This window comes from Erinaceus europaeus, chromosome 10 (genome assembly GCF_950295315.1).
Source record: "Erinaceus europaeus chromosome 10, mEriEur2.1, whole genome shotgun sequence".
NCBI classification, from domain to species: Eukaryota; Metazoa; Chordata; class Mammalia; order Eulipotyphla; family Erinaceidae; genus Erinaceus; species Erinaceus europaeus.
Window position 1 is genome coordinate 23,469,675 of NC_080171.1, and position 26,519 is coordinate 23,496,193.

At 42.3% G+C, this 26,519-nt stretch overlaps 1 protein-coding gene across 2 annotated transcripts in view; it reads right to left on the reverse strand.

Moving 5' to 3' along the window:
- The window catches only part of TRPM6 (transient receptor potential cation channel subfamily M member 6), a 146,818-nt gene that overhangs the window by 85,878 nt on the left and 34,421 nt on the right, over positions 1–26,519 (reverse strand). For both annotated transcript variants that reach the window (XM_060199294.1, XM_060199295.1), the window contains exons 2-3: positions 18,061–18,121; positions 17,576–17,776 (exon numbers count right to left, since the gene is read on the reverse strand). In XM_060199294.1, the coding sequence (XP_060055277.1) occupies positions 17,576–17,608 (33 nt within the window). In that variant the 5' untranslated portion in view covers positions 17,609–17,776; positions 18,061–18,121. The remainder of the gene's footprint in view (positions 1–17,575; positions 17,777–18,060; positions 18,122–26,519) is intronic.

The window sequence follows — 26,519 nt, forward strand, 5'->3', positions numbered from 1 at the left end:
ACTGACACAAAAAGAGAAAAGTTCAATCACCTCACACCACTTTATACACACACACACACACACACACATATATAGAGAGAGAGAGAAGACAGGGAGAGTGAAGGAGACCATAACACTGAAACTTCAACAAGCTGTGGGGGGTGATGAGGAGAACTCAGCTCAAACCTGGGTTGGCTATAAATCACTATTTAATTAATATGAGAGGGGAAATTTTATTGAATGACTGAAGCTTTTTAATGTACATATCATAGGCTGAGTTTTTGAAATGTTGACTCTTTTAAAAGCTTAGATCAGGGAGAACAGAAGCAACCAGTGGCGTTTCTTTATAAGATACAGATATATATACTCAAAGGGCAAAACTTAAGGTGAGGTTGTGTATGATACAGCAAATCCTAACAGTGGGATTTTCAAAGTCAACCCAATTGCCAGTTTGATTATAGCAATAACTATCTATTGCCTTCTTAAACCCTAAGACAGCAGGAACCTCCCACTTCCTCTATAAAGCCCAAATTTCCCCCCCAGTCCTGAAACCTCTAGGGTGGGGATCACTTTCCTGCACGCTTCTCTCTGTTCATACCAACTGATACTGCATCTGCTGATCTCAACCTATTCAATGCAATGAGTACCACCTCAGCATGCTTCACTTCACACTGTGTCCAGAGACATCAAGCATGGAATGTCAACCCATCAGCATCATTACTCAAGTGAGACCTTTCCTTTCTTATAGGATTCCTTAATTCTATTTCAGGTGGTCCACTTCCTAACAAAGTCCCAAAACCTAGATATAGACCAGGTCCCATGAGATAGGGCAGATGTGCACATGTATCCATAAATTAGGGCAAAATATATACCTGAAAGCAAAAGTGCACAATAGTCTGCAGTGAATCAATAAATGAAGCAAGCAAGTAGAAAGACCTAAAAAGACACCATAAAGTACCTAATGAAATAGTTTCTACTTAGACCTAGATACCCTCTTCACCTACTTCCTATTATACTTCCCTCACTCACTCCAAAGCTAACCTTATCAAAGTAAGGACTACGAAAGCTGAATAAGGGCAAGAGACTGTCATACTTTAACGATGACTCTTTAGTCACTATCAAGCCACCCCAAAAGCTGGGGCCCTAGTCAAGGAGTCCTGGGATTCCCACACAAACACTATGAGCCTAGACTTCAAATAGAGCCCTCTCTCCATTGTCACTGGTCATCTCCATCAGGAACAACATAATGGACCCCTTTGGGGGCCCCCATAGGACCTTGCCCTCAATGTGGATCAACAATGCTAAAGAATGTTCCATCCTCCAAAGGATGGTTGGATAACATACTCTATCACCTGAGGAAGATGGCTCCTGAAATTAGTGCAACTTGGAATGTTCCTAACTCATGACCACAGAATGTGAGTTTGGACCTACCAGGATGCAGAGGTTACATAGGCTCCTAAGCTGAATATGGGCCCCAGATCAAATCGATGGGGTTTACAATCAACAATATTTATACACTTTCCCATATTGGGGAGCTACTCGCTTCCCTGATCCAGCTTTCTAGCCCTTTTTCTTCCAGCCATGACATCATCTCCCCAGACAATAACTTGGGTCCACCTGCATATCAGATGTCAGGCTCAGGAAAAAACTAATAAACTCATGGTACCTTTGGAATATAACTAAAGTGGACCTACTAGCTATTTCCAAAACAGAGACCCAAAATCTTCATCTGTAATATTTCAGCCTTTAGGTTCATGATTAGTCAACAATTTGCATGGCTTTATATATTAACTCTCTTTTTCAGTCACCAGGTTCCAGATGCCACCATGATGCCAACCAGACTTCCCTGGGCCGACAACCCCATCTATGTTCTGGAGCTCTGCTCCCCAGAGCCCTGCCCCATGAGGGAAAGAAAGAGACAGGCTGGGAGTATGGATCAACCTGTCAACACCCACATTCAGTGGGCAAGCAATTACAGAAGCCAGACCTTCCACCTTCTGCACTCCATAATGACCATGGGTCCACACTCCCAGAGGGTTAAAGAATAGGACAGCTTGGCGCATTGTACAAAAGTAAAAGACTCTGGGGTGGGTGGGGAGAATACAGATCCAAGAAGGATGACAGAGGACCTAATGGGGGTTGTATTGTTGTATGGAAAACTGGGAAATGTTATGCATGTACAAACTATTGTATTTACTGTTGAATGTAAAACATTAATTCCCCAATAAAGAAATTAAAAAAAAAAAAGAATAGGAAAACTATCAGGAAAGCGGATGGGATTCAGAGTTCTGGTGGTGGGAATTGTGTGGCGTTGTACCCCTCTTATCCTATGGTCTTGTCAGTGTTTCCATTTTCTTTATATATTTATATTTATTTATTTGTTTCCTTTTGTTGCCCTTGTTATTTTATTGTTGTAGTGATTGTTATTGTTGTTGTTGTTGTTATTAATGTTATTGCTAGATAGGACAGACAGAAATGGAGAGAGGAGGGGAAGACAGAGAGAGGGAAAAAGATAGATACCTGCAGACCTGCTTCACCGCTTGTGAAGCGACTCCCCTGCAGGTGGGGAGCCGGGGGCCCAAACTGGGATCCTTACGCTGGTCCTTGCGCTTAGCGCCACATGCACTTAACCCACTGTGCTACCGCCCGACTCCCTGTTTCCATTTTCTTAACTAATTAATTAGTGAAAAAAAGAAGAAGAAGAAGAAGAGAAATAAAGAATGGAAGGATTTAGACAACTGGGGACATGTTTTTATTTCCCATGAGCAATTCATTCACCTGCATCCCACTCTGCTGACCTTTATTTACCTCAACAGAGTTAGAAAGAAATAAGAGAGCTTCCAAAGGAACCTAAGTCAATATCATTCATTTGTCCACCAAGACCTACAGCCCTCATCTGCTCCCTAAGCACCTCCCAATAAAGTTGAACATTTGTACAGTACAAAACCAGTACAGCCCTCTTGACTCCTTCACATCCTTACTTCCCATTGAACTAGTCACTGAGGACCACTGATCCTGTCTTATACATATCTCTTGCATCTGCCCTATTATCTCAGCTGCTGTCACAGTGTGTCCTAACTGCATTAGTCTTTTCTGAGTGCAAGTTACCTCTCCAAACCATGCTCTATAATAGCACCTATGATCATCTTCAAGCAAATAAGTGAATGACCTGCCAATGCCCATGTTCAGCAGGGAAGCAATTACAGAAGCCAGACCTTTCACCTTTTGTACCCTGAGTCCATACTCCCAAAGGGATAAAGAACAGGAAAACTATCAGGGGAGGGGATGGGATACAGAGTTCTGGTGGTGGGAATTGTGTGGAACTATACCCCTCTTATCCTATTGTCTTGTCAATATTCCATTTTATTAATAAAAATTATAAAAATTTTCTTTAATAAATGAATCATTCTCACCTAAAACATCTCAGTCACACACACACACAGTCTTTGGGGCAAGATTTTTTTTAAGTTTTGAGTTTGTGGCCTACTGTCCAACATATCCAAGGTGCTCCCTCAGCTGGGCAGATAGCTTAGCCTGCTCAAGTTTGCATGCCTAAGGCTCTAGAGACTGCAGGTTCAATTCCCAGCACCGCCTTATGCCAGAGACGAAGGGGGTTCTGGTCTCTCCTTCCTCTCTCCCATTATCACTCACACAATAAGCACACAAATCTAAGGTGTCCCCTCTTGTGTCATCTCTTGACCCTCCTTAGTTCAACCTCTACATTCTAAATATACAGAAGAATAGCGGAAGCAACAGACTTTCATGCTTAAGGCACTAAACTTCCCAAACTCCATCCCCAGCAACACTATAGGCCAGAACTGAGAAGTGCTCTGCTCAAAATTATTTATTTAGTTATTTAATCATTATACAGAACTATGAGTTATTTGAACTCACCTCCAAGTGTTCCTCTCACTCTATTCTCTCTACCTTAGATCATTATCTCTGCTTCCTCTTTTCTCCACTAATTTATGCATCATGTCTTGTAGAAGACCTCCCTAGAGACTCTCTAGGTCTGAATCAGGATCTCTGAGATGAAGACATGTCTCTAAGCCTTGTGAACCCGCTAACCTTCACTAGCCTGTCATGACCTATTTGGGCTCATGCTTGTAAGCCCAGTGCTCCAATCATTGTGCCCCCTCCTAAACTTTCACATACACAAACACTACCAGTGTTTTTGAAAGTCTATCCTGCAGAATAAGCATACTCCGGCGGGGGAGGGGGAAGGTTCTATAGTCATAAAACATATCCAGAAGATAGAAAATCCATTGTTCCTCTAAAAATACTTGGCAAAATTGATTGACTGATAAATGAGAGAGAGAAAGAAAGAGACAGAGATAGATAGATAGATAGATAGATAGATAGATAGATAGATAAACCATGCATACACCAGAACATCATTCTGGCGTATGTGCTACCAGGAATCGAACTCTGGACCTTATACCTACAGGTCAGGCACTGTGTTTGCTATACAACCTCCAGGGTTACATTCAACTTCAAAATTCTAACTTGATTTCGTTGAGGTGTTAACTCAGTGCATAAGACAGAAATTTAGTGTGTGTGTGTGTGTGTGTGTGTGTGTGTGTGTGTGTGTGTGTGTGTGTGTGTCTTTGTTTAAGCTAAAAGATTTAGGATAAGTACTAATCAGGTTCTTTTTCCCCAGAAGAAAAATATTTCAAATCCAGAATAATTAATTTTCCTGAAATCCAAGGAGGAAAAAGATGTTTTAATGCATTGAGGGTGGCCCAGGAAACTGTAAACCAGAAGTCTGCCAAAGGGATTCCAAGAATGCTGTGAGGAACAAAGGCTGGCATCTGCTAGCATGAAACCACCAAAGTTCTGTTTCAGGACGTAACACTTGACTTTCCAAGTCCTACTATTGTTTGAAGCCTGTCTGTCCACTCAGCACAAAGTCGGGAGTGTCAGGGAACATAATGACCACATAGTACCCTTCTCCCAGTCACTGTGAGCCAAACTGAAGGTGGTTTTCCATTCTTACTCGGTTTTCACTATAGCCATTTCTTTTTCTCTTTTTTTAAGCACATTTTATTTACTTTGTTTTATGTTTTTTGAATTATATTTGTTTTACTATGTTTTTATTAGTTTTGTTTACTTTAATGAGAGAGATAGAGATAGAAAGAGACCAAAGCACTGCTTAGCTCTGGCTTATGGTGGTGCTGGAATTGAATCTGGGACTTCAGAGAATTAGGTGTGAAAGGTTTTATTTGTTTGTTTGTTTGCAGGACCAGTATGCTATATCCCACACCCTGACTATTTCTTTTTTATTTAATTTCTTCTGCTATAGTAATATGAGAATATATTTTATCCATAATTAAGAGACCTTGAATGCAATTATAAAAGAGGGATTTTAATAAAGAGAGAAAGAAGCAGGTTTTTTGGGGTTTTTTTTGTTTGTATCATTGCTAGGGCTTCATCACTCCAGACTGGTTTTTCTCAGACAGAAAGAGTTCAACATAATGGTTATTCAAAGAGACTCTCATAACTGAGTTTCCAAAGTCCCAGGTTCAGTTCCCCACACTACCATAAGCCAGAACTGAACAGTACTCTGATAAAAAAAATAATAATAACTGAATAAATAAACAATGAAAGAGTGAGACAGAAGAAAGGAAAGGAAATCATAGCACTTAAGCTTCCTCCAATGTAGTAGGAACAGGGCTTGAACCAGGGTCCTACACACAGCAAAGCAGCTGTGCTATCTAAGGGAGCTATTTTGCTGGCCCAGTTTTTCTTGTCTTACTTCATTCATTCATTCCTTTCTTTTTTTATTCCATTTTCTATATGTCACTCATAGCTGGGAGATCGTCTTTTTTTTATATTTATTTATTCATTCCCTTTTGTTGCCCTTGTTGTTTTATTGTTGTAGTTATTACTGATGTCATTGTTGTCGGATAGGACATAGAGAAATGGAAAGAAGAGGAGAAGACAGAGAAGAGGAGAGAAAGATACCTGTGGACCTGCTTCACCGCTTGTGAAGAGACTCCCCTGCAGGTGGGGAGCCGGGAGCTCGAACTGGGATCCTTATGCCAGTCCTTGGTCCTTGTGCTTTGCACAGGAGATAGTTTTACTGTTGAGTAGAGAGCACAGGACTCTCAGAGCTGAGGCTCCCGGTTAGAGCCAAAATGGAGTCACACAAACAGGAGTGGTGCTTTGTCTCCTCTGTCTTATATGAAACTCTCTCAGTCTATCCAATACAAAATATAGAAAAGTGAATCTGAAAATAAAATAGCTTCACTCAGTCCATAGAGTGTATGACTTGAACACCTGAAGCCAGGTTCAATCCTAGTACTGCATACATCAGAGCAAAGCCATGCTCTGGTTTCTCTCATTCTCGCTAAACCTTAAAAGCAAAGAAAGTGGGGCCAGGTGGTGGCATACCTGATTGAGCACACCTGATTGACCCAGGTTCAAGCCCACATTTCCCACCTGCAGGGAGAATGTTTCACAAGTGGTGAAGCAACACTGCAGGTATCTCTCTGTTTCTCTCCCTATCTCCCTGTCTGTATTCAATAAATAAATAAAGATAATTTAAAAAGAAATCCCCCCCAAAAAAAAAGAAGCAAAGACAGTGTCACTCTAAGATGACAGTGTTCTGTAACTGTATTCTAAGGAGAAACAGTCTAACTTCACTACCTTCAGCTGAAGTCTGGCAAAGTCTCTGTTGTTTGCCAAACTTGAGTCAGAATCTTTCTGGCTAGGGAGAAAGCTCTTTCTGAGCAGGTCAAACCTTAAGGGCTGTGCTTGCCTATTTATACCAGTATTAGCAGGGATTTCACTGCAAGTATCTCCACACTTGGTATCTGAACCCCTCTTCAGCAGGCTGAGCTGGTCTGGCAAGAAACCCACATGTTTGATGTCTCCTCTCAGTCATTTTGACCCACAGACTCAATTTTCTTTAAAAAAAAAAAAAAAAATTAGTCAACAATTTGTTTGGCTTTATATGTTAACTCTTTTTCGGCCACCAGGTTCCAGATGCTAACATGATGCCAACCGGACTTCCCTGGGCAGACAACCCCACCAATATGTCCTGGAGCCCCAATTCCCCAGAGCTCCTACTCACTAGGGAAAGACAGACTGGGAGTATGGATCGACCTGCCAACGCCCATGTTCAGCAGGGAAGCAATTACAGAAGCCAGACCTTCCACCTCTGTACCCCATAATGACCCTGGGTCCATACTCTCAGAGGGATAAAGAACAGGGGAGGGGATAGGATATGGAGTGCTAGTGGTGGGAAATGTGTGGAGTTGTATCCCTCTTATCCTGTGTTTTTTCTCAGTGTTTCCTTCTTAAAAGTAAAAATTTAAAAAAAAGAAAGAAAGAAGGAAAGAAACTGTATTTGAAAGAGACAGAGAGAAATTGAGAGGAGGGGGGAAATAGATGCTAGACAGACAGACAGACAGACAGACAGATGAATGGATGATATATAGATACCTGCAGCACTGCTTCACCACCCTGCAGGTAGGGACCAGCGACTTCAACCCAGGTCCTTGGATACTGTAATGAGTGCACTCTGCCAGGTGTCCCTCTGCCTGGTCCACACTTAGTTATAAGTTTCTATTTGACCTTGTATTTAAGTCAAACCCAGTTACCCTTCCCTGCCACAGAAACCTCCGTTATTCTGTAGTCCCTGCAGAATAAAGTTTTCCTTACTATATTTAACAAGTGTCATAACATCTTTTTTTAACAAAACACAGGACATACATCCTCATTGTCACATACAGCCACACAGATCACTGTCTGTAAAAACAGAAACCAGAACTGACAAAACTTTGGGATTCCAGTGACTCTCAAAAATTCTCTGGTATCTAGGACTTTGCAAAGTTCACATCTTTAGTTAAAACAAAAGAAGCAACTCTGGTATCCAGAAAACCCACAGAGAAGGCCCTACAAACCTTCATTATCTCCAGACTTTTTTTTTTTTTTAAACCAGAGCACTGATCACCTATGGCTTACAGTGGTGCAAGGGCTTGAACCTGGGACTTCAAAACCTCAGGCTCATGAGAGTCTCTCTGCATAACCATTATGCAATCTACCCCCACCTTCTCTAGACTCTTTGTATTTGATATTTACTGATCCCGAACACCAGCCTGAAAGCTATAGTTTCTGTCAGGAAGGTCTTAGCTGTAAATATTACTTCTTGAGGCTGGATGGTGACATGCTCAATAGAGTGCACATGCTACAATGAGCAAGGACCCAGATTCAAGTACCTTGTCCCCAATTACTGGGTGGAAGTTTCATAAGTGATGATGCAGTACTACAGATGTCTCTCTTTCTTCCTCTTAATCTCCCTCTTCCCCCTCAATTTCTGTCTTTATCCAATAAATAAATATGTACATAAATTTGTTGTATGCTTTACATTGGGTAGTTCTCCCCCGCCAAGAGAATTGGATTAGTCCAGTTAGTTTCGCGGGCCTGCTTGGCCCTGCCCCGAAGGAACCCCGCGAGAGTTCCAGAGTTCAGAGGGTTCCAGAGTTACAGAGTAAGAGAGAGTGCTTGCGCCGCTGCAAAGAGACAGCAGAGTTCTGTTTGGTGATTAGTTTGGTTTAGTTTATGAATCGTCGTTCCTGAATAAAGAAATATAGCTTCCCTGCCCAGCCATATGTCTCTGGTCGTCTCTGTTACCCGCCTGTGAAGCTAGCCCAGCCAGCTGGAGCCTTTCGAATTTTAACAACATAAATTTTTTAAAATTAAGTACTTCTTGGGGAGTCAGGCAGTAGCACAGTGGGTTAAGCGAACATGGCACAAAGCGCAAGGACCGGCATAAGGATCCCAGTTCGAGCCCCAGGGTCCCCACCTACAGGAGAATCACTTCACAGGTGATGAAGCAGGTCTGCAGGTGTCTATCTTTCTCTCCTCCTCTCTCCATTTCTCTCTATCCAATCTAACAACGACCAATAACAACAATAATAACTACAATAATAAAAAGAGCAACAAAAGAGAAAATAAATAAATATTTTTAAAAAGAAAAAAAATTTCTTAAAAATATGCTTTCCAGGAGTTGGGCGGTAGTGCAGCAGGTTAAGCGCACGTGGCGCAAAGCACAAGGACCCCCATAAGGATGCCAGTTAGAGCCACCTGCTCCCCACCTGCAGGAGAGTCGCTTCACAGGTGGTGAAGCAGGTCTGCAGGTGTCTATCTTTTTCTCCCCCTCTCTGTCTTCCCCTCCTCTCTCCATTTCTTTCTGTCCTATCCAACAACGGTGACATCAATAACAACAACAATTTTTTTAAAAGGCAACAAAAGGGAATAAATAAATAAATATGCTTTCTGCTATCAAGGGAGGGGATGGGATACGGAGTTCTGGTGGCAGGAATTGTGTGGAGTTGTACCCCTCTTATCCTACGGCTTTGTCAGTGTTTCCTTTTTATAAATAAAATAAAAATTTAAGATGATAATAATAATAAATTTGAAAAGAATATGTTTTCCCATGCTGGCAAGAGAATTCATCTGGGAAGATGCCTGCTTTTTCATGCTCAGAGCTAGGTTCAATCCTGGACCCCATGGGTCTTTCCTTTTCTGCCTCTGTCTCCTCTGTCTGGAAAAAAAAAAAAAAAAAGGACCAGAGCAATGAAACCTCATTATGATCAAAAATAAATAAAAAAATAGGGAGTCGGGTTGTAGTGCAGTGGGTTAAGCGCAGGTGGCGCAAAGCACAAGGACCGGCATAAGGATCCCAGTTCGAACCCCGGCTCCCCACCTGCAGGGGAGTCGCTTCACAGGCGGTGAAGCAGGTCTGCAGGTGTCTGTCTTTCTCTCCTCCTCTCTGTCTTCCCCTTCCTCTCTCCATTTCTCTCTGTCCTATCCAACAACGACAACAACAATAATAACTACAACAATAAAAAAACAACAAGGGCAACAAAAGGGAATAAATAAAATAAATATTAAAAAATAATAATAATTTAAAAAATAAATAAATAAATGGGGAAAAAATAAAAGAATATGGTTTTCCTTTTAAAGGCAGTAGCTATATTCAGCTTAGAAAAAAGTTCAAGAACAAAAATTCAATGAGAAAAGTTTGCGGGTGGGGGAGATAGCATAATGGTTATGCAAACAGACTCTCATGCCTGAGGCTTCTAAGTCCCAGGTTCAATCCCCCGCACCACCATAAACCAGAGCTGAGCAGTGCTCTGGTGTTTCTCTCTGTGTCTTTCTCTGCATCTCTCTCAAAAATAAAATAAATAAAATATTTTTTTTTAAAAAGAAAAGTTTTGCTTGTGGGCACCAGGTGGTGGCACAACTGGTTGAGCACACATGTTGCAATGTGCTAGGACCCAGGTTTGAGCCCTTCGTCCCCACCTGCAGAGGGGAAGCTTTCCAAGTGGTGAAGCAGAGCTTCACGTGTCTCTCTGTCTTTCTCCCTCTCTATTACCCCCTTCCCTCTTGATTTATGGCTGTCTATATCCAATAAATAAAAATAATAAATGTTTTTAAAAAGAAAAGTTTTGTTTGTGCAATTTACATATGACTGGACCTGTTATCTTTTTTTTTTAAAAAGATTTACTTAATGAGAGAGACAGAGAGGAGAGAGCATCACTCAGACACATGTAAATCTAGGTATTAAACACAGGACCACACTAGGAGGGTTGGGCAGTGGCGCACTGGATTAAGGCCACATAGTAGATCTGAGTGCAAGGACCTGCACAAGGATCCAAGTTCCAGTACCCAACTCCCCATCAGCAGGAGGTCGGTCACCTCACAGGTGATGAAACAGGTCTGCAGGTGTCTATCTCCCTCCCTCACTATCTCCCCTCTCCTCTCTCAATTTCTCTCTGTCCTCTCCAATAAAAATGGAAAAAAATGTCTGCCAGGCACAGTGGATTTGTAGTGCAGGAACTGAGCCACTTCTTAAGACTGTTCTAAAAATTCTAGATAATTTTAGAAAGCACCAAGATCTTAAAACTTTGGTGCCTCTTCTCTGTTTTGGCCCAATGCTATTTTATTGCTCAACCAGAGCAAAATTGCCTGTTTGGCACTTTAAGCTTCTCTAAACCAGAAAAGAGCAAAGGTTGGATTTGGTTGTTGGATTTGTTGTTATTGTTGTTTTGTTTTTGTTTACCAGAACCCTGCTCTACTCTAGCTTAACGTGGTGTAGGACACCGAATCTGGGACCTCAGATCTTCAAGCATAAGTCTCTTTACATAACCATTATGCAGTCTCCTCTGTCCTGTTATTGTTGTTCTTTTGCTTTTTAAAATCACATTAAAGCAGACATTAAAGATGGTTACAAAGGTCAAGATAGGATTAAACTGATCCAGGCCTGTAATTTGTCAAGTGCCCGGTAGATTTAAACCCTTCTAGAAGGAAATCTCTCTTTTCATATGATTATAAGAATCACTTTACAAAAACCCACCACTTTTCAAAAAAGATTAATGGAGGTATCTATTTTTTGTTAGTGATTTAATCATGATTAACAAGATTGTAAGATAATAGGGATATAACTACATACAATTCCCACCACCAGAGAACCATGTTCCATTTCCTCCATTGGAAACTTCCCTATTCTTTATCCCTCTGGAAGTATGAACCAAAATTCTTTATGGGGTGCAGAAGTTGGAAGGTCTGGCTTCTGTAATTGCTTCTCCACTGAACACTGGCAGGTTAATCCATACCCCCATGAGGTATCTATTTTCTCCAGAAAGGAGGAAGATTTGAAAGAATCTTCAAACATCATCCTGGTCCAGGGAAGATAATAATCTGGTGTGTTCTGTAGTACAATATTAATAACAACTATTTTAGTCAGTCTGAACTATGATAGCAGGAGATCACAGATTGGGAACCTTTAGTTAAAAACACTTAGGGGGAGTCGGGCTGTAGCACAGCGGGTTAAGCGCAGGTGGCGCAAAGCACAAGGACCAGCATAAGGATCCCGGTTCGAACCCCGGCTCCCCACCTGCAGGGGAGTTGCTTCACAGGCGGTGAAGCAGGTCTGCAGGTGTCTATCTTTCTCTCCTCCTCTCTGTCTTCCCCTCCTCTCTCCATTTCTCTCTGTCCTATCCAACAACGACAACAACAATAATAACTACAACAAAAAAACAACAAGGGCAACAAAAGGGAATAAATAAATAAAAATAAATATTAAAAAAAAAAAAACACTTATGGACTGGCAAAATAGTTCCACTAGATAGTGTATGTGCTTTGTCATGTTCACTACCCAGGATCAAGCCCTGTCCTCACAGCATTGTAGGAAGCTACTTTGTTGCTATGGCATCTCTGTCTCTCTGTCTCTTTTTTAATTCTTTTTAATTCTCTATATTTGTTGGATATAGAAAGTCAGAAAATGAGAGGGAAGGGGAGATAGAGAGGGAGAGAGACACCTGCAGCCCTGCTCCACCATTCACAAAGTATTCCCCTGCAGGTGGATATGGGGTCTCAATCTGGGTCCTTGTACATTGTAACATGTGCTCAACCAGGTGTGCCACCACCCAGCTTTCTCTCTCTCTCTCTCTCTCTCTCTGTCTGAAATATTTGTCCCAAAGTAGTGCTGCCCCAGCAGAAACAACAATAATAATAATGATACAAACAAGTATTTTTCACAGATCTAGAAACAAAGTGCTTGGTCACATGCTAGTGAAAGTTCTTTTCTTGGTTTACAATGACCACTTCACATACCAGAAAGAGCCCATCTCTTTGACACATTTTCTTATAAAAACACTAATTCTATACACAAGGGTTGCATTCTCAAGTCCTAATTACCTCCCATGGGCTCCACCAGCAAATATTATCGCACTAGGGATTATAGCTTCAGCATATCAATTTGAGGCAGACACATTCCATACAAAGCATCAAGTCAACAACTTATTCATCACCTACCAGGTGCCCACCTGCACACATAGGTTACATAGACAAGCATTTTATCTATGTGTATTCTGCACAAGAGCATTTGAGAGGCAAGTACAGTTATCATCTGTAACTCACCAATGAGAATACTGAGTCTCTGAGACATTGAGTAGTTGACCCAAGAACCCAATAGCACATAAAAGTGACAACAGAGCAGTCAAGGAAATAACTCAAGCGGTAAGGCATGCCTCAGGTTTGAGGTTCCATCCCCAGTACCACAGATACTAAAATGATACTCTGGCTTGTCTCTCATTCTCTGTCACATGTGAAACTCTTTCTCATATGTAATAAAAAATACATCATTATTTTAAGTGACAGTAAGATTCAGACATGGAAGTATCTGACTTGAGTTCATGACCTTCCCATGACTTTTACCACCACTTACCTACAAAATGAGTTAATAATACCAGTCCCTGGAATTACAGAGTGTCTTAAGGTTTACCAACCACATTTCCTGAATAGCTGAGTCTCTCATAAATCCATAAGGTCTCTGTAGATAATGAGTTAAAAGCAAATGTGGGGGATTCCTATTACATTGCATGTTTTCTGTGACTATTCTCATGCCACAGAGAGATATAAAAATGGTTTTGAAGAAGAAACAGTATACAACTGGCCAAGAAATATACTGCAAAAACTATATATGAAGTAAAAGTAAATTATTATTCCTATGACAACCTTGATTATAATCATCAAATAAGTAAATGCAGAAAAACTGGAGGCTAAGAATCCACTAAAATCCTAGGCCTCTTTCCTCCCTAACTTGAGGCCAAATCTCTTAAACCTAAAACCAGTTTGGATACAACAAATGACACTAACAGTTTAACAACTGGAAGAATGTCTAAGTTCATCAGATAAAGAAGAGACTGACTACAAGTGGTCCAGGAGGTGGGATAAAGCATTGGTTTCTCAAACATGAGGTCCAGAGTTCAATCCCTGGCAGCACATGTACCAGAGTGATGTCTGGCACTCCCTCTCTCTCTCTCTCTCTATATATATATATATATATATATATATATATATATCCCCTTCTATCTTCGTGAATGAATAAAAAACTAAAGCTGGATAAGTGCAAGAAACTGACTCACTTAAAGATGGCCTTTATCAGGCCACCCCACCACCTGGAATCCTAGACAGGGGAATCCTTGGATTCCCCCATAGATAAAATGGGCCTAGACCATCTGTTATCTCTAACAGATCCCTCTCTCTACCATCACTGGTCATATTCATTGGAACATTGTCATAAGCCCTTTTTGTGAGATTCTTTAAGACCATATCTTCACTATGAGCAATGGCAAGGACTGCCCCACTCTCCAAAGGGGTTGTCCTATTCTGGCACTCACAAAAGACTGGTTCTGAAATGAGTGCAACCTAAAATGTTCCCAGCTATGACTATGCACTATGAACTTAGTCTGACAGGGACTCAGAAGTTGTACAGGCTCCACTGCTAATAGATATGAACCCCAAGGTAGATCGTTGTGGTTAGTTCACTGCATTTATATATTTCTTCAAGTCTGTAAGCACCTTTCTGCCCTAATCCTGCTTTCTAACTCTACTCTCAACTCTTGACACCCTCTTCCCAGACAGTGTTTCTAATCCATCCCCATATTAACTACCAATTTCAACCAAACATTCCTAAGACATAGGCTCTTTAGGAATATTCTCAAAATAGACTTCCTAGCTTCCTTCCAACCCAAGATCCCCACTTTCATATGCTCTATTCCTACGTTATGACTCGTTTATTAATATTTTATCCTGCTTTCCATTTTACTGCATTTCAGCCATCAACTTGCAGATGCTACTATGATTCCATCCTCACTTCCCTGGGCAGATGATCTCACCACTGCATTGTGGAACCTCACCTCTCCAGAGCCTTACCTCACTAGGGAAAGATAGAAATAGATTGGGTATATATATATATATCCCTATATATATATATATATATATATATATATCCCTATATATATATATATATATATATATATATATATATATATATATATATAGGGATATATATAGAATCAGCCCATATTGGTGGCCTTAGGAGAACTAGGGCAGTAATCCAGGGGATGAAACACAGAATTCCGGTGGTAAGAACTGTATGGAATTATACTCCCATTGTTTTACAATTTAGTAAATCAATATTAAATCCCTAACAAAATCAAATAAAAGTGGTTTTGAACCTCTAGATATTCACATTGTTAATGTGAATGTGGAAAAAGAACTCTCAAGGGGTAGGTCAATAAGTGTTATTCAAAGGATATGAATAGGCATTGGTTACATTGAAAACGTTTTCCAAACCATTAGTCACTACAAAAATGAGGTTTCACCTCACACCCACTAGAAAAGTATAACCAAAAATTCAGACAATTCATGGTCCAGGCAGTAGTGCAATGGATGATGCCTTATACTCTGAGTCAAGCATGAGTTCCTGAGTTCAATCTCCAACACTGGATTTACCAGAATGATGCTCTGTTTCCCTACTTCTCTCTCTTTCTCTCTCTCTCTCTCTCTCTCTCTCTCTCACACACACACACACACACACACACACACACACACATATTAACAAGTAAAAAAAATTTTAATTAAGACAGTTCTATTTATTCATGAAGGTGGGGAGAAACTGGAACTAACTTTCCTTCTTTACTAAACCTGAGTAATATTCCATTCTATCTACATACTATTTTTTTCTTTATCCATTCAGAAAACATTTTTCTTTACCTCAGCAGTACTCAAAATATGTTTTTGTCATTCTAGGTGGCATAGTTGTGGAGCTCAGTTTGCTTTTTTGTTGTGTTTGTTCTGGTTTGATAACTTTTTTTTTCTTTTTTTTTTAAATCTCCTAAGCTTCACTGCTCTACCTCTATGCTGACTTTATTCAGACAGAGGCAGAGAGAAAGGGAAGGAAGCCACAACACTAAAGCTTCCTTAATGAAGCGCAGCTCAGACATATAGCAAAGCAGCAAACTGGACAAGTGGCTACTTTGCTAGCACCAACTAAATTATTTTCTCTCAACTTTTTTTTTCCAACTACATTTTAATAGTCATGATAATAACAGGGAGAAAGAAAGACTGACTGATACTTGGCTGTATGATGTTTTTAGTGGGGGGAGGGGGTGACAGAGGGTGAAAAGAGCTACAGCTGCAACTGGGCTCAATGTCCGAATCCAGAAGCACTCAGAAACATCTCACCATCTCTCTCTGCCTCAGAAATACAAGAATCATTCACTGTAATTACAAGCTGTGGAGCATGGCTTACCCACTGATACTTAGTAAAATACTTCATCTTGAGTGATCCAGCTCATTTGAACATTTTTTTATCAGTTCATATTGGCATGGAAAGCTCTCTAGAACTATTTTTAAAGGAACCAGACTGCACACCAACATATAAACTATGATTGCCTTTATGCAAGGACAAATGCACACACACACAAAATGAATGTATACATACCAACATGTCTCACAAGTGATCATTTATGTCCTATTTTTAAGGGAGAAAGACCTTTTGGAAGAACAACCTGTTACAAGAATGCATCAAGTCAATTTACCTTCCTCAGAACATGCCCCATCATAATGGTGAGGAGAGAAAAAAGTATGGGGTACAGGAAACAGAATCCAGCTGAACAGAGAAGCAAGGAGATGGTGAAGTTGGAGAGCTGGCAGTCACAGCTCAAGAAAGGTACGGCAGCTCAGCTTGAAAAAAGAAGATAAAGCTAATTAAAGCAGCTTTTGCATTTGGAACATCTTAAGGGATGATTTAGCCAGCAGGCAAAGGACTTGTGATTAAATAAATGGAAACTATAAAAAAAAAATTTAAGACACCTACAGACCTGCTTCACCGCTTATAAAGCAAAATCCCTGCAGGTGGGGAGCCCAGGGCTGGAACCCGGTCCTTATGCTGGTCTTTGCGCTCCGTGCCATGTGTGCTTAACACGCTGCACTACCGCCGGACCCCCACAAAAAATAAAATTAAATTAAATTAAAAAGCCTACCAACATAGGAGATGAGTCTAGAGGGAAACATAAGGAAAAGTAGGGTATAAGGCACAATTCAGCATTTGCCACTGGGGGAGGTGGGATCAGCCAAAACACTGTTCTCTGGGGGGAGAGGGGTTAGATAGCATAATGGTTATGCAAAGAGATCCTCAAGCCTGAGGCTCCAGAGGTCCAGGTTCAACACACACACACCCCGCCCCGCCCCCAGGCAACATGGCCCTGGTTAACAAGAACACACACACACACCAAAAAAAAAAAAAACTTGTCTATCAAACTAGAAGCATAACTTTATCCCTCCAGGACCACCCCCCGCTTCCTCCCTCAGCCCCCCCACACACACACACACACACCCCTACGGGTTGGCAGGACCTGCAGGCGAGGGGTTACCTTGGGTGAGACCCTGACGGCGGGGACCCTGGGGGTGGCCGCTCTGTGACCAGGGCGGGGCCTGAGGAAGGCGCCTGTCCGCCAGCCAGGGAGGTAAAGGCTGCGGGCTCCTCAGCCGCCGCCTCGGGAACTGGACAACCACACACACACACCCCCTCACTCTACCCCCAGACCCGCAGACAGATCTCTCTCGGCCTGACTCACCGGGCAAGTTACCTGAGCCTGCGCACCTGGACGCCCCCCACGCAGTCCCCACTCTTGAACGCGCACCCACGCAGCCTCACATCTGCGCCCCCACGTAGCCCCCTCACTAGGACGCCCCCATGCAGCCCCCACGCCTGGTCACTCTGCACACAGCCCCCTACCTGGAGACGCTGCACCTCGGGACGGGCTTTCATCCTGATTTGTGGGTCCTGCTACCCAGGAGCCTGGCGTGAGCGTCGGACTGTGGAATCAGGTCGGGCTCCACCTCCACCTCCACCGCAGCCTCCAGCCCTGCAGGTCTGTCAGGGTCCCTTCTGGGGTTCAGTTACCTCCTGTGTGGAAGGAGGCGTCTCGGATCTTACCTGGATCAAAGAACAGAGACGCTCAAATGGGATGCTGGAGACATCAAGCAGGACCTTCCTCACCACCGCGGGCGTGGGGTGCTGTCCTGCAAGGTTCCTGGGTGTCAGCGTGAGGGGGCAGGCAGCTCGGGTTTAACTAACTGTTCCAACCGGCAGGGAGTGACCTCCTGGGAGGAACCTGCTCACTTATCTAAGCAGTGGGACTGATAACAGCCAAACTTCTCAAGCTGTGTCTCCAAGGCTATGCCAAACAAACCGTGCCCGAGCTGCCTGTTGTGCTTTACCTGTAAAGTCCTGCTATTTCTGTGGGTTCCTCTGGCTGGGCAGTCTCGTCTACTTTGGCGGCTGTTGGCAGAGCATACACAAAACATAGGCGCAAACTGATACTCACTTATTCCAAGTGTTACGGCCACTTGCCCCAGATCATTAATTGACTTCCCATTAAAACCAGCTACCCGTGGTCGGGGAGGTGGTGCAGTGGATAAAGCGCTTGACTCTCAAGCGTGAGGTCCTGAGTTCAAGCCCCGGCGGCACAAGTATCAGAGTGATGTCTGGTTCTTTCTCTCCTCCTATCTTTCTCATCAATCAATAAATAAAATCTTGAAAAAAAAAAAACAGCTACCCAAAGGCGGGGGTGGGGGAGAGACAGTTTAGTGATTATGCAAATAACTGTCACGCCTGAGGTTCTGAGGCCCCAGGTTCAATCCTCAGCACCACCATCATCCAAAGCTGAACAGGGCTGTGGTCTTTTTTTCATTAAATATTTTTTTTAAATAAAATAAAACCACCTACTCATTTTTTACATGCCGAATCTCTGCTCTGTGGCCTTCCATCTGCAGGCTGTTCCATCTGTTTACTGACCCCTCCTCTATATCTCACAGGGTTCTAACAGGTTTTTGCATGAACCATTCAAATATTCCTGTGTCTATAGAAAATCCGAACTGTTCTTATGTGTATCAAGTTTATTTATTTTTTGCCACCAGGGTTATCATTAGGGATAAGTGCCTGCATGACTCCACAGCTACGGGAAGACTGGTTTTTGTCTGGTTTGGTTTTCAGATAGAAGGTAGAAAGGGGATAGATAAGACAGACAGGCAGCACAGACCTACCAAATATGAAGCTTCTCTGCCAGGATATTGTGGTGTGGGGCTGCAATCCCGGCCATTTATTGTTATATGGAGAAGTGCTCCCTCTACTGGCTGAGCCACCTGATGGCCCCCAAATCAGCGATCTATTAGGGGTTGTTTTTTCATTTAAGTTTTTTTTTTTAATGGTAACCATCATGCTATCTCCTCCCACCATCGGTTGATTTTTTTGTTCTATTAGCACATTTAATCTCCTTTCCTCTCCTTGACTTCTCTTTAACAAAAAGGTACTAGTGTGTAAATAGTTAACAGGTTCAGAAGCCCCTCTACAGACAAATAAAGACCCTCCCTTAACTGTTGTGTCTCACACCTCTTCCTGAACACTCCAGGTAAATCAGCAGATGGCTAAGAGCAAATATTCAGAACCCAGGGTTCTGAAGTCTTAGTGCATGGTAACTGCCAGCTTCTATTTTCATCTCTTTAGTAAATGTACATGTAAGGATGGTTCCATATTCTTTCCCATCAAATTTCAAGGCACGTACAGTGAAAAAATATTAGAACAACCCCAGAACTTAAGGCAGAACTTAAGTCAGCTGATGTGCTAATTTATAATCTTTGGCTACTGGCTAGAATCTGAGACAACTGCTCAAAGTATAGATTCCCAGACTCCACTCATCCCACCCAGATCTCTTGTATCAAAATTTCTGAGAGTTCCCTCTCTATCAGCCAAAAAGCTTATCAATCAAGTCTTCTGACCACAAATAAAACTATGCCCAGAGTTTATCTATGAATTTTAAAGTTTAGAATGTTCATGAGCAGTCCAGTGTGCTTTGACAGGCTTACAAATGTTTCCTGAAATTTCCTGAGCAGACAGTTGCCTGGGCACCCTGCTGGATGCTGGGTAAACAAAATGAATAGGACATTATCCATTCTACAAGTGTTCAGGTTTTGAGGAGGAGGAACAGTAAAATATGAAACAGAATCTAGGGCACCATTGGTAGCACTTATCACCAAAAACTGTGTTTCGTTTTCTCGTTTTGTTGTCCTCCCTTATCACTTTCTTCCTCTTTCCATTCTTCTCTCTGACATCTTCCCTCACTTATCAGTCTTTTTTTTTTTCTACCATGGACATTGTAAATATTCCACTTCTCACTTAGACATAGTTTTAAGCTATTACTTTTTTGTTTTGTTTTGTTATATTTTATTTTGTTTTGTTTAAGAGCCTTGCTTAGCTCAGGCTGATGGTCATGCTGGGGATTGATGGGGTTTACAGTCAACAATATTTATATTCCTTTCCCATATTAGGGAGCTACTCTCTTCCCTGATCCAGCTTTCTGGTCCTTCTTCCAGCCATGACATCATCTCCCCAGACAATAATTAGGATCCACCTGCATATGAGATTTCAGGCTCAGGCAAAAAGAAAAAAAAAAAAACACTAGTATAGCCACAGGCCCTTTGGAATATAATTAAAATATGCCTACTAGCTATCTACAAAACAGAAACCACCCCCAACTCTTCATCTGCACTATTCCAGCCTTTAGGTCTATGATTGGTCAATAATTTGTTTGCCTTTGTATGTTAACTCTCTTGTCAAACACCAGGCTCCAGATGCTAGCATGATGCCGACCAGACTTCCCTGGACAGACAACCCCACCAATGTGTCCTGGAGCTCTGCTTCCCCAGAGCCCTTCCCCACTAGGGAACGAGAGAGACAGGCTGGGAGTATGGATCAACCTGTCAACATCCATGTTCAGCGGGGAAGCAATTACAGAAGCCAGATCTTCAGCCTTTTGCATCCCACAATGACTTTGTGTCCATACTCCCAGAGTTTTAAAGAATAGGAAAGCTATCAGGGAGGGGATGGGATACAGAGTTCTGGTGATAGAAATTATGTGAATTTGTACCCCTATAGTTTAGTCAATGTTTCCTTTTTATAAATTTTTGTAATTAAAAAATCAGATCTACAGGTATCTGTCTCTCTCCTTCTCTATATTGCCCTCTCCTCTCAATTTCTCTCTGTCCTATCAAGCAAAATAGAAAAGGAAAAATGTCAAACTCTTCCATTGTGCCACCTCCTAGATCACTTGTTGCAAGGACCTGAGTTTAAGTCCTGACTCCCCACCTGCAAGGGGAGGACACACTTCAGGAGCAGTGAAGCAGGTCTGCTCTTCTCTCTTCATCTCTGTCTCTCTCTTCATCTCTGTCTCCCTCTCTCCTCTTAATTTCTCTCTGTTTCTATTCAATAAACAAATAAATAATTTTAATGCAGGATCAGTAGTAGTAGGGGTGGGGTGCTGTGCCTTTGTGCCCTGAGCAGCTGTCCAGTAAGTCAGACCCACCCCAGCCCACAGAGTCAATCAACCCACATTCCAAGTGTAGTCATTTGTTAGTTTCTGTAAGCATCTTTGTCTGGGCCAAGTCCTTTTGGGGTCCTGTTTCATAAAGAAAATAGATTGCTAATGATTCTAGAAGTCATCATAAACCTTGATGTGTCCAGACCATTAAACACAAAGTGGCTTTTGAAAGGTGTTAAGTGATCTGGGAGGTGGCGCAATGGAAGAGTTTGACATTTATAAACATGAGGTCCTCCCACCTGAAATTCCAGAGTGTTGCTTGCTTCTCAGAACTGTGTGTGTGTGTGTGTGTGTGTGTGTGTGTGTGTGTGTGTGTGTGTGTGTGTGTGAGTGTGTGTGAGTGTGTGTGTGTGTGTGAGTGTGTGTGTGTGTGTGAGTGTGTGTGTGTGTGTGTGTGTGTGTGAGTGTGTGTGTGAGTGTGTGTGTGTGTGTGAGTGTGTGTGTGTGTGTGAGTGTGTGTGTGTGTGTATGTGTGAGTGTGTGTGTGTGTGTGTGTGTGTGTGAGTGAGTGTGTGTGTGAGTGAGTGTATGTGTGAGTGTGTATGTGTGTTCCCATTCATCTTTATTCTTTATCTTCAAGGCATGGTAATGTGTGTGCTCAATCGGGTACATCACTGTCTGGTCTCCTCTTTTAAGTCTATTTTATAGGCTCAGGAATACTCTTTCTCTCTCTCTCTCTTTCTCTCTCTCTCTCTTTCTCTCTCTCTCTCTGTCTCAGATGATCACCTGGGCTCAGTGCCTGCATGACTCCACTGCTCCCAATTGTTTTCCTTCAAACAGAGGGTGAGAGACAAAGAGTGACAGAGAGGAAGAGAGTGGTGGGGAGATGAGAGAAGACACTGTGGCTCCACTCAACAGCTCATGCAGCTTCACCCTCCAGGTGCTCCCATGGGGTGAGAGGAGACTCGTGTATGATAACGTGTGCACTGTACAGGGCAAATCACCTACTAGCCCCCAGGAATTCTCTTTAAAAAGATAAATAGAAGGGGAAAAAAGAGGGAGCTGGGTGATGGCACACCCGGTCAAGTGCACATGTTACAATCAATACTCAAGGACCCAGGTTTCAGCCCCCAGTCCCTGCCTGCGGGGGGAAAAGCTTTGCAAGCAGTGAAGCAGGGTTACAGATGTCTCTCTGTTTCTCTTCCTCTCTACTTTCCCCTTCTTGATTTCTGGCTGTCTCTATCCAATAAATAAAGATAATAAAAAAGTAGAAAAAATAGATAGATAGATAGATAGATAGATAGATAGATAGATGTAAGCAAGACAAGCATTTTATTTTGTATGGCATTATTATGCTTAGGCAAACATGATTTTATCTCTGTGGAGTGATCAGAGGTATTGCACACATATTAGTGTTATATTTCCATAAAATATTTTTACAAAGTTGCAGTAGTATAATGGAAAGCAAATACCACACACAAGAAGAGGATTGCAATAAATAGTGCCATTCATCATCTAGATAAGCAGAGATGAGAAGACAAACGCTTGCATGTGGGCTGTGAACTAAATCTAAAGGGCTGGGCACAGATGTTTGTGAGCTGCAGTCCTGTGGGAAGCCTCATCCAGGAAAGCCCAGTGCTGCTGGCAGCTCTTTACAGGAGTGAGCTTCAGCAAGCTGTCCCTTAGCACTATCCGGGCACTTGTCCTTTCCTCTTCCGAGGAGGATGAGGACTTGCTGATAATCAGCAAGTGGAAAGACAAACACACTTCTGTCAACACTGTCTTAACTGAAGAGCCAGGTTTCCAGCACAGCTTATTCCTGCTGGTGAGTGTAAGTCCTAAGAATAAGGAGCTAGCAGCTGGGCAATGAGTGGATCCCCTTTCTGTGCCAACCCTGCCCCACAGGAAAGCAAGGAGAGGTAGCATATGCCCTCTCTGTGTATGGATATTTCTCAGGAAAATGATATTTGTTTGTTTACAGTGTCAACTGCTAACTATAGTTTTACCTCCTGAAACTTAAGAATAAATCCATCTGTGTGCTGAGACACTGGTATTAGCTTTGGGAAATTTTATTTTTCCTATTCCATGAACTAATGAATATCTAAACAAAGTGGACACAGCAGTAAAAGAAATGAAACCTTACTGATTTTCCTCAATGTTGCATCAATTACCCATGTCTGTATATTTAAAAGTTTTAATGTAGTTCTCAGGAACCAATCATGGTCATGCCTTTATGTGCATATGTGGAAATTTTTTATTAAAAGGTAGTGTTGCATCAAATGAAAATTGAATGGAAATATCTTACCTATCCCCACACCTGTGTGCACACAGAAGGCTTTGAGGTGACAACCAGACCCAGAAACCACCTCAGCGTACCTTACAGAGCACACTGCCTTCTGTTCTGCCTTCCCTCCCTCCAGTCATATTGGTAACTCCTTCCAGAACTCTTGTGCACATGTCCATTACAAACACACTTCACTTTTCCAAATTGTAAAAATACGGCATCCTAGTTGTCAAGAATTGGGGATAATTCAGAAAGATCCAAGAGAGAGTAGGGGTAAGGAGAAGAGAATGAAAAATTAATCATTTCAGTTTTTGTTTTTTTTTTAGAAACCTTTTTTTTTTAATATTTATTTTATTTATTCCCTTTTGTTGCCCTTGTTTTATCGTTGTAGTTATTATTGTTGTTGTCATTGTTGGATAGGACAGAGAGAAATGGAGAGAGGAAGGGAAGACAGAGAGGAGGAGAGAAAGATAGACACCTGCAGACCTGCTTCACCGCCTGTGAAGTGACTCCCCTGCAGGTGGGGAGCCGGGGTTCGAACCGGGATCCTTATGCCGGTCCTTGTGCTTTGCGCCACCTGCGCTTAACCCGCTGCGCTACAGCCCGACTCCCCCATTTCAGTTTTTTTTTAAACATTTTATTTATTTATTAATGAGAAAGATAGGAGAGAAAGAACCAGACATCACTCTGGTACATGTGCTGCCGGGGATCAAACTCAGGACCTCATGCTTGACAGTCCAATGCTCTATCCACTGCACCACCTCCCGGACCACGACATTTCAGGTTTTTAAAAAATTGAAATCCCCAGACAGTAACTTGGATAGACAGACGTGCATATCAGATTTCAGGCACAGGGGAAAAAAGAAAAAGAAAAAACTAGTATAGCCACAGACCCTTTGGAATATAACTAAAATATGCCTACGAGCTTTCTACAAAACAGAAACCACCCCCAACTCTTCATCTGCACTATTCCAGCCTTTAGGTCTATGATTGGTCAATAATTTGTTTGCCTTTGTATGTTAACTCTCTTGTCAAACACCAGGCTCCAGATGCTAGCATGATGCCGACCAGACTTCCCTGGACAGACAACCCCACCAATGTGTCCTGGAGCTCTGCTTCCCCAGAGCCCTTCCCCACTAGGGAAAGAGAGAGAAAGACTGGGAGTATGGATCAACTAGTCAACGCCCATGTTCAGTGGGGAAGCAATTACAGAAGCCAGACCTTCAGCCTTCTGCATCCCACAATGACCTTGGGTCCATACTCCCAGAGGGAAAGCTATCAGGGGAGGGGATGGGATACAGAGTTTGGTGGTGGGAATTGTGTGGAGTTGTACCCCTCTTATCCTATAGTTTAGTCAATGAAGAGGGGAGAGGGAGATAGAAACAGAGACACCTACAGCACTGCTTCACCACTCATGAAGCCTCCCCACTGCAGGTGGGAACTAAGGACTTGAACCTGAGTCCTTGTGCATTGTAAGGTGTGTGCTCGACCAATTGCACCACTGCCTGGCCCCTATTTCACTTTTTTTTTTTTTTTTAACCAGAGCACTGCTCAGCTCTGGCTTTTTGTGGTTCAGGGGATTGAACCTGGGACTTTGGAGCCTCAGGCATGAGAGTCTGTTTGCATAATCATTATGCTATCCACCCCTGCCCTATTTCACATTTTTTAAATATTAATTTATTTATGAGAGGAAGATAAGAGAAAACCAGAGGATCACTTTAGCATATGTGATGCTGGGAATTGAACTTGGGACCTTATGCTTGATAAGTTCAAGGCTTTATTCAGTGTGCCACCTCCAGGGCAGCAATTACATATCTTAGAGTTTTAATATGGCTTATTTCCTTCTAGGAGCTCTTTTTCTAGTATCTCTCCACCTAATTCTCCTCATCAGCCCCCTGTTTTGCATTCCTATGTGACTTTTCTATAGAACAGAAGGTCCAGTGGTCACTTGAAATAAAAGATTTGGGTGTAGACATAGAATTAACACCATGAAAAATGGACTTATTATCAAAAGACCTGCTCAGCCCTGGTTGATGGTAGTGCTAAGACTGAACCTAAACCTAAAACCTCAGAGCCTCAGGCATGAATGTCTTTTTGCAGAACCATTATGTGGTCTTCCCTGCCCTAGGAAAAGGTATCTTTCAGGGCCAGGCAGTGGTGCACCTGGTTAAGTGCACATATTACAGTGAGTAAGGACTCAGGTTCAAGCCCCTGGTCCCCACTTGCAAGGGGAAAGCTTCACAAGTGGTGAAGCAGGGCTGCAGTTGTCTCTCTGCCTCTTTCCCTCTCTTCCCTCTCAATTTCTTTCTGTCTCTATGCAATAATAGAAAGAAAGAAAGAACGAAAGAAGGATAGAAAACTGGATCTTTCCTTTAGTAATACCCACTGTCCGCAGCAACCATTTATAGTGATAGAATGAACAATGAATGGTGCCCAATATGGCACAGCAGAGGTTCTGCCTCCCTATTTGCCACCACTACTGCCATGTACAACACTAGTGACTAGTGTTGCTAGAGAGAGATTCGCTACGTTATGAGTTATGAGGCTTGGAGATAAACCAGGCCCATAACATATGTGCCTCTATTTCCCTGAGAAAATTTGTTCCTGGTTCTAAACTATTTACAAACCAGTTAACAGAAAACTCTTTCTAAGAGGGAGACAACAATCTGTGAATCACTGAACTAAGAAAATAAGTGTATGGAGTATGGCACCAAAGTAAAAATCCTGGGGTGAGGTTGAGGGTGGATCTTCAGCTTCCCGGCACTGCAGGGTGGGGGAGGTGGGGGGTGGGATGGGATACAGTTTTTTGGTGGTGGGAATGGCGTTTATGTATAATCCTATTAATTTGTAGTCATATAAATCACTATTTAATTATTATGAGAGGGGAAAATTGATTGTCTCAAACTTTTTAAAGCACAGACTGACTCTTTTTTTTAAATATTTTATTTATTTTATTTAGATGCAGACAGAGACAGACACACAGAGAAAGAAACACCAGAGCACTGCTCAGCTCTGGCTTATGGTGGTGTGGGGGATAGAACCTGGGACTTTGGAGCCTCAGGCATGAGAATCTGTTTGTA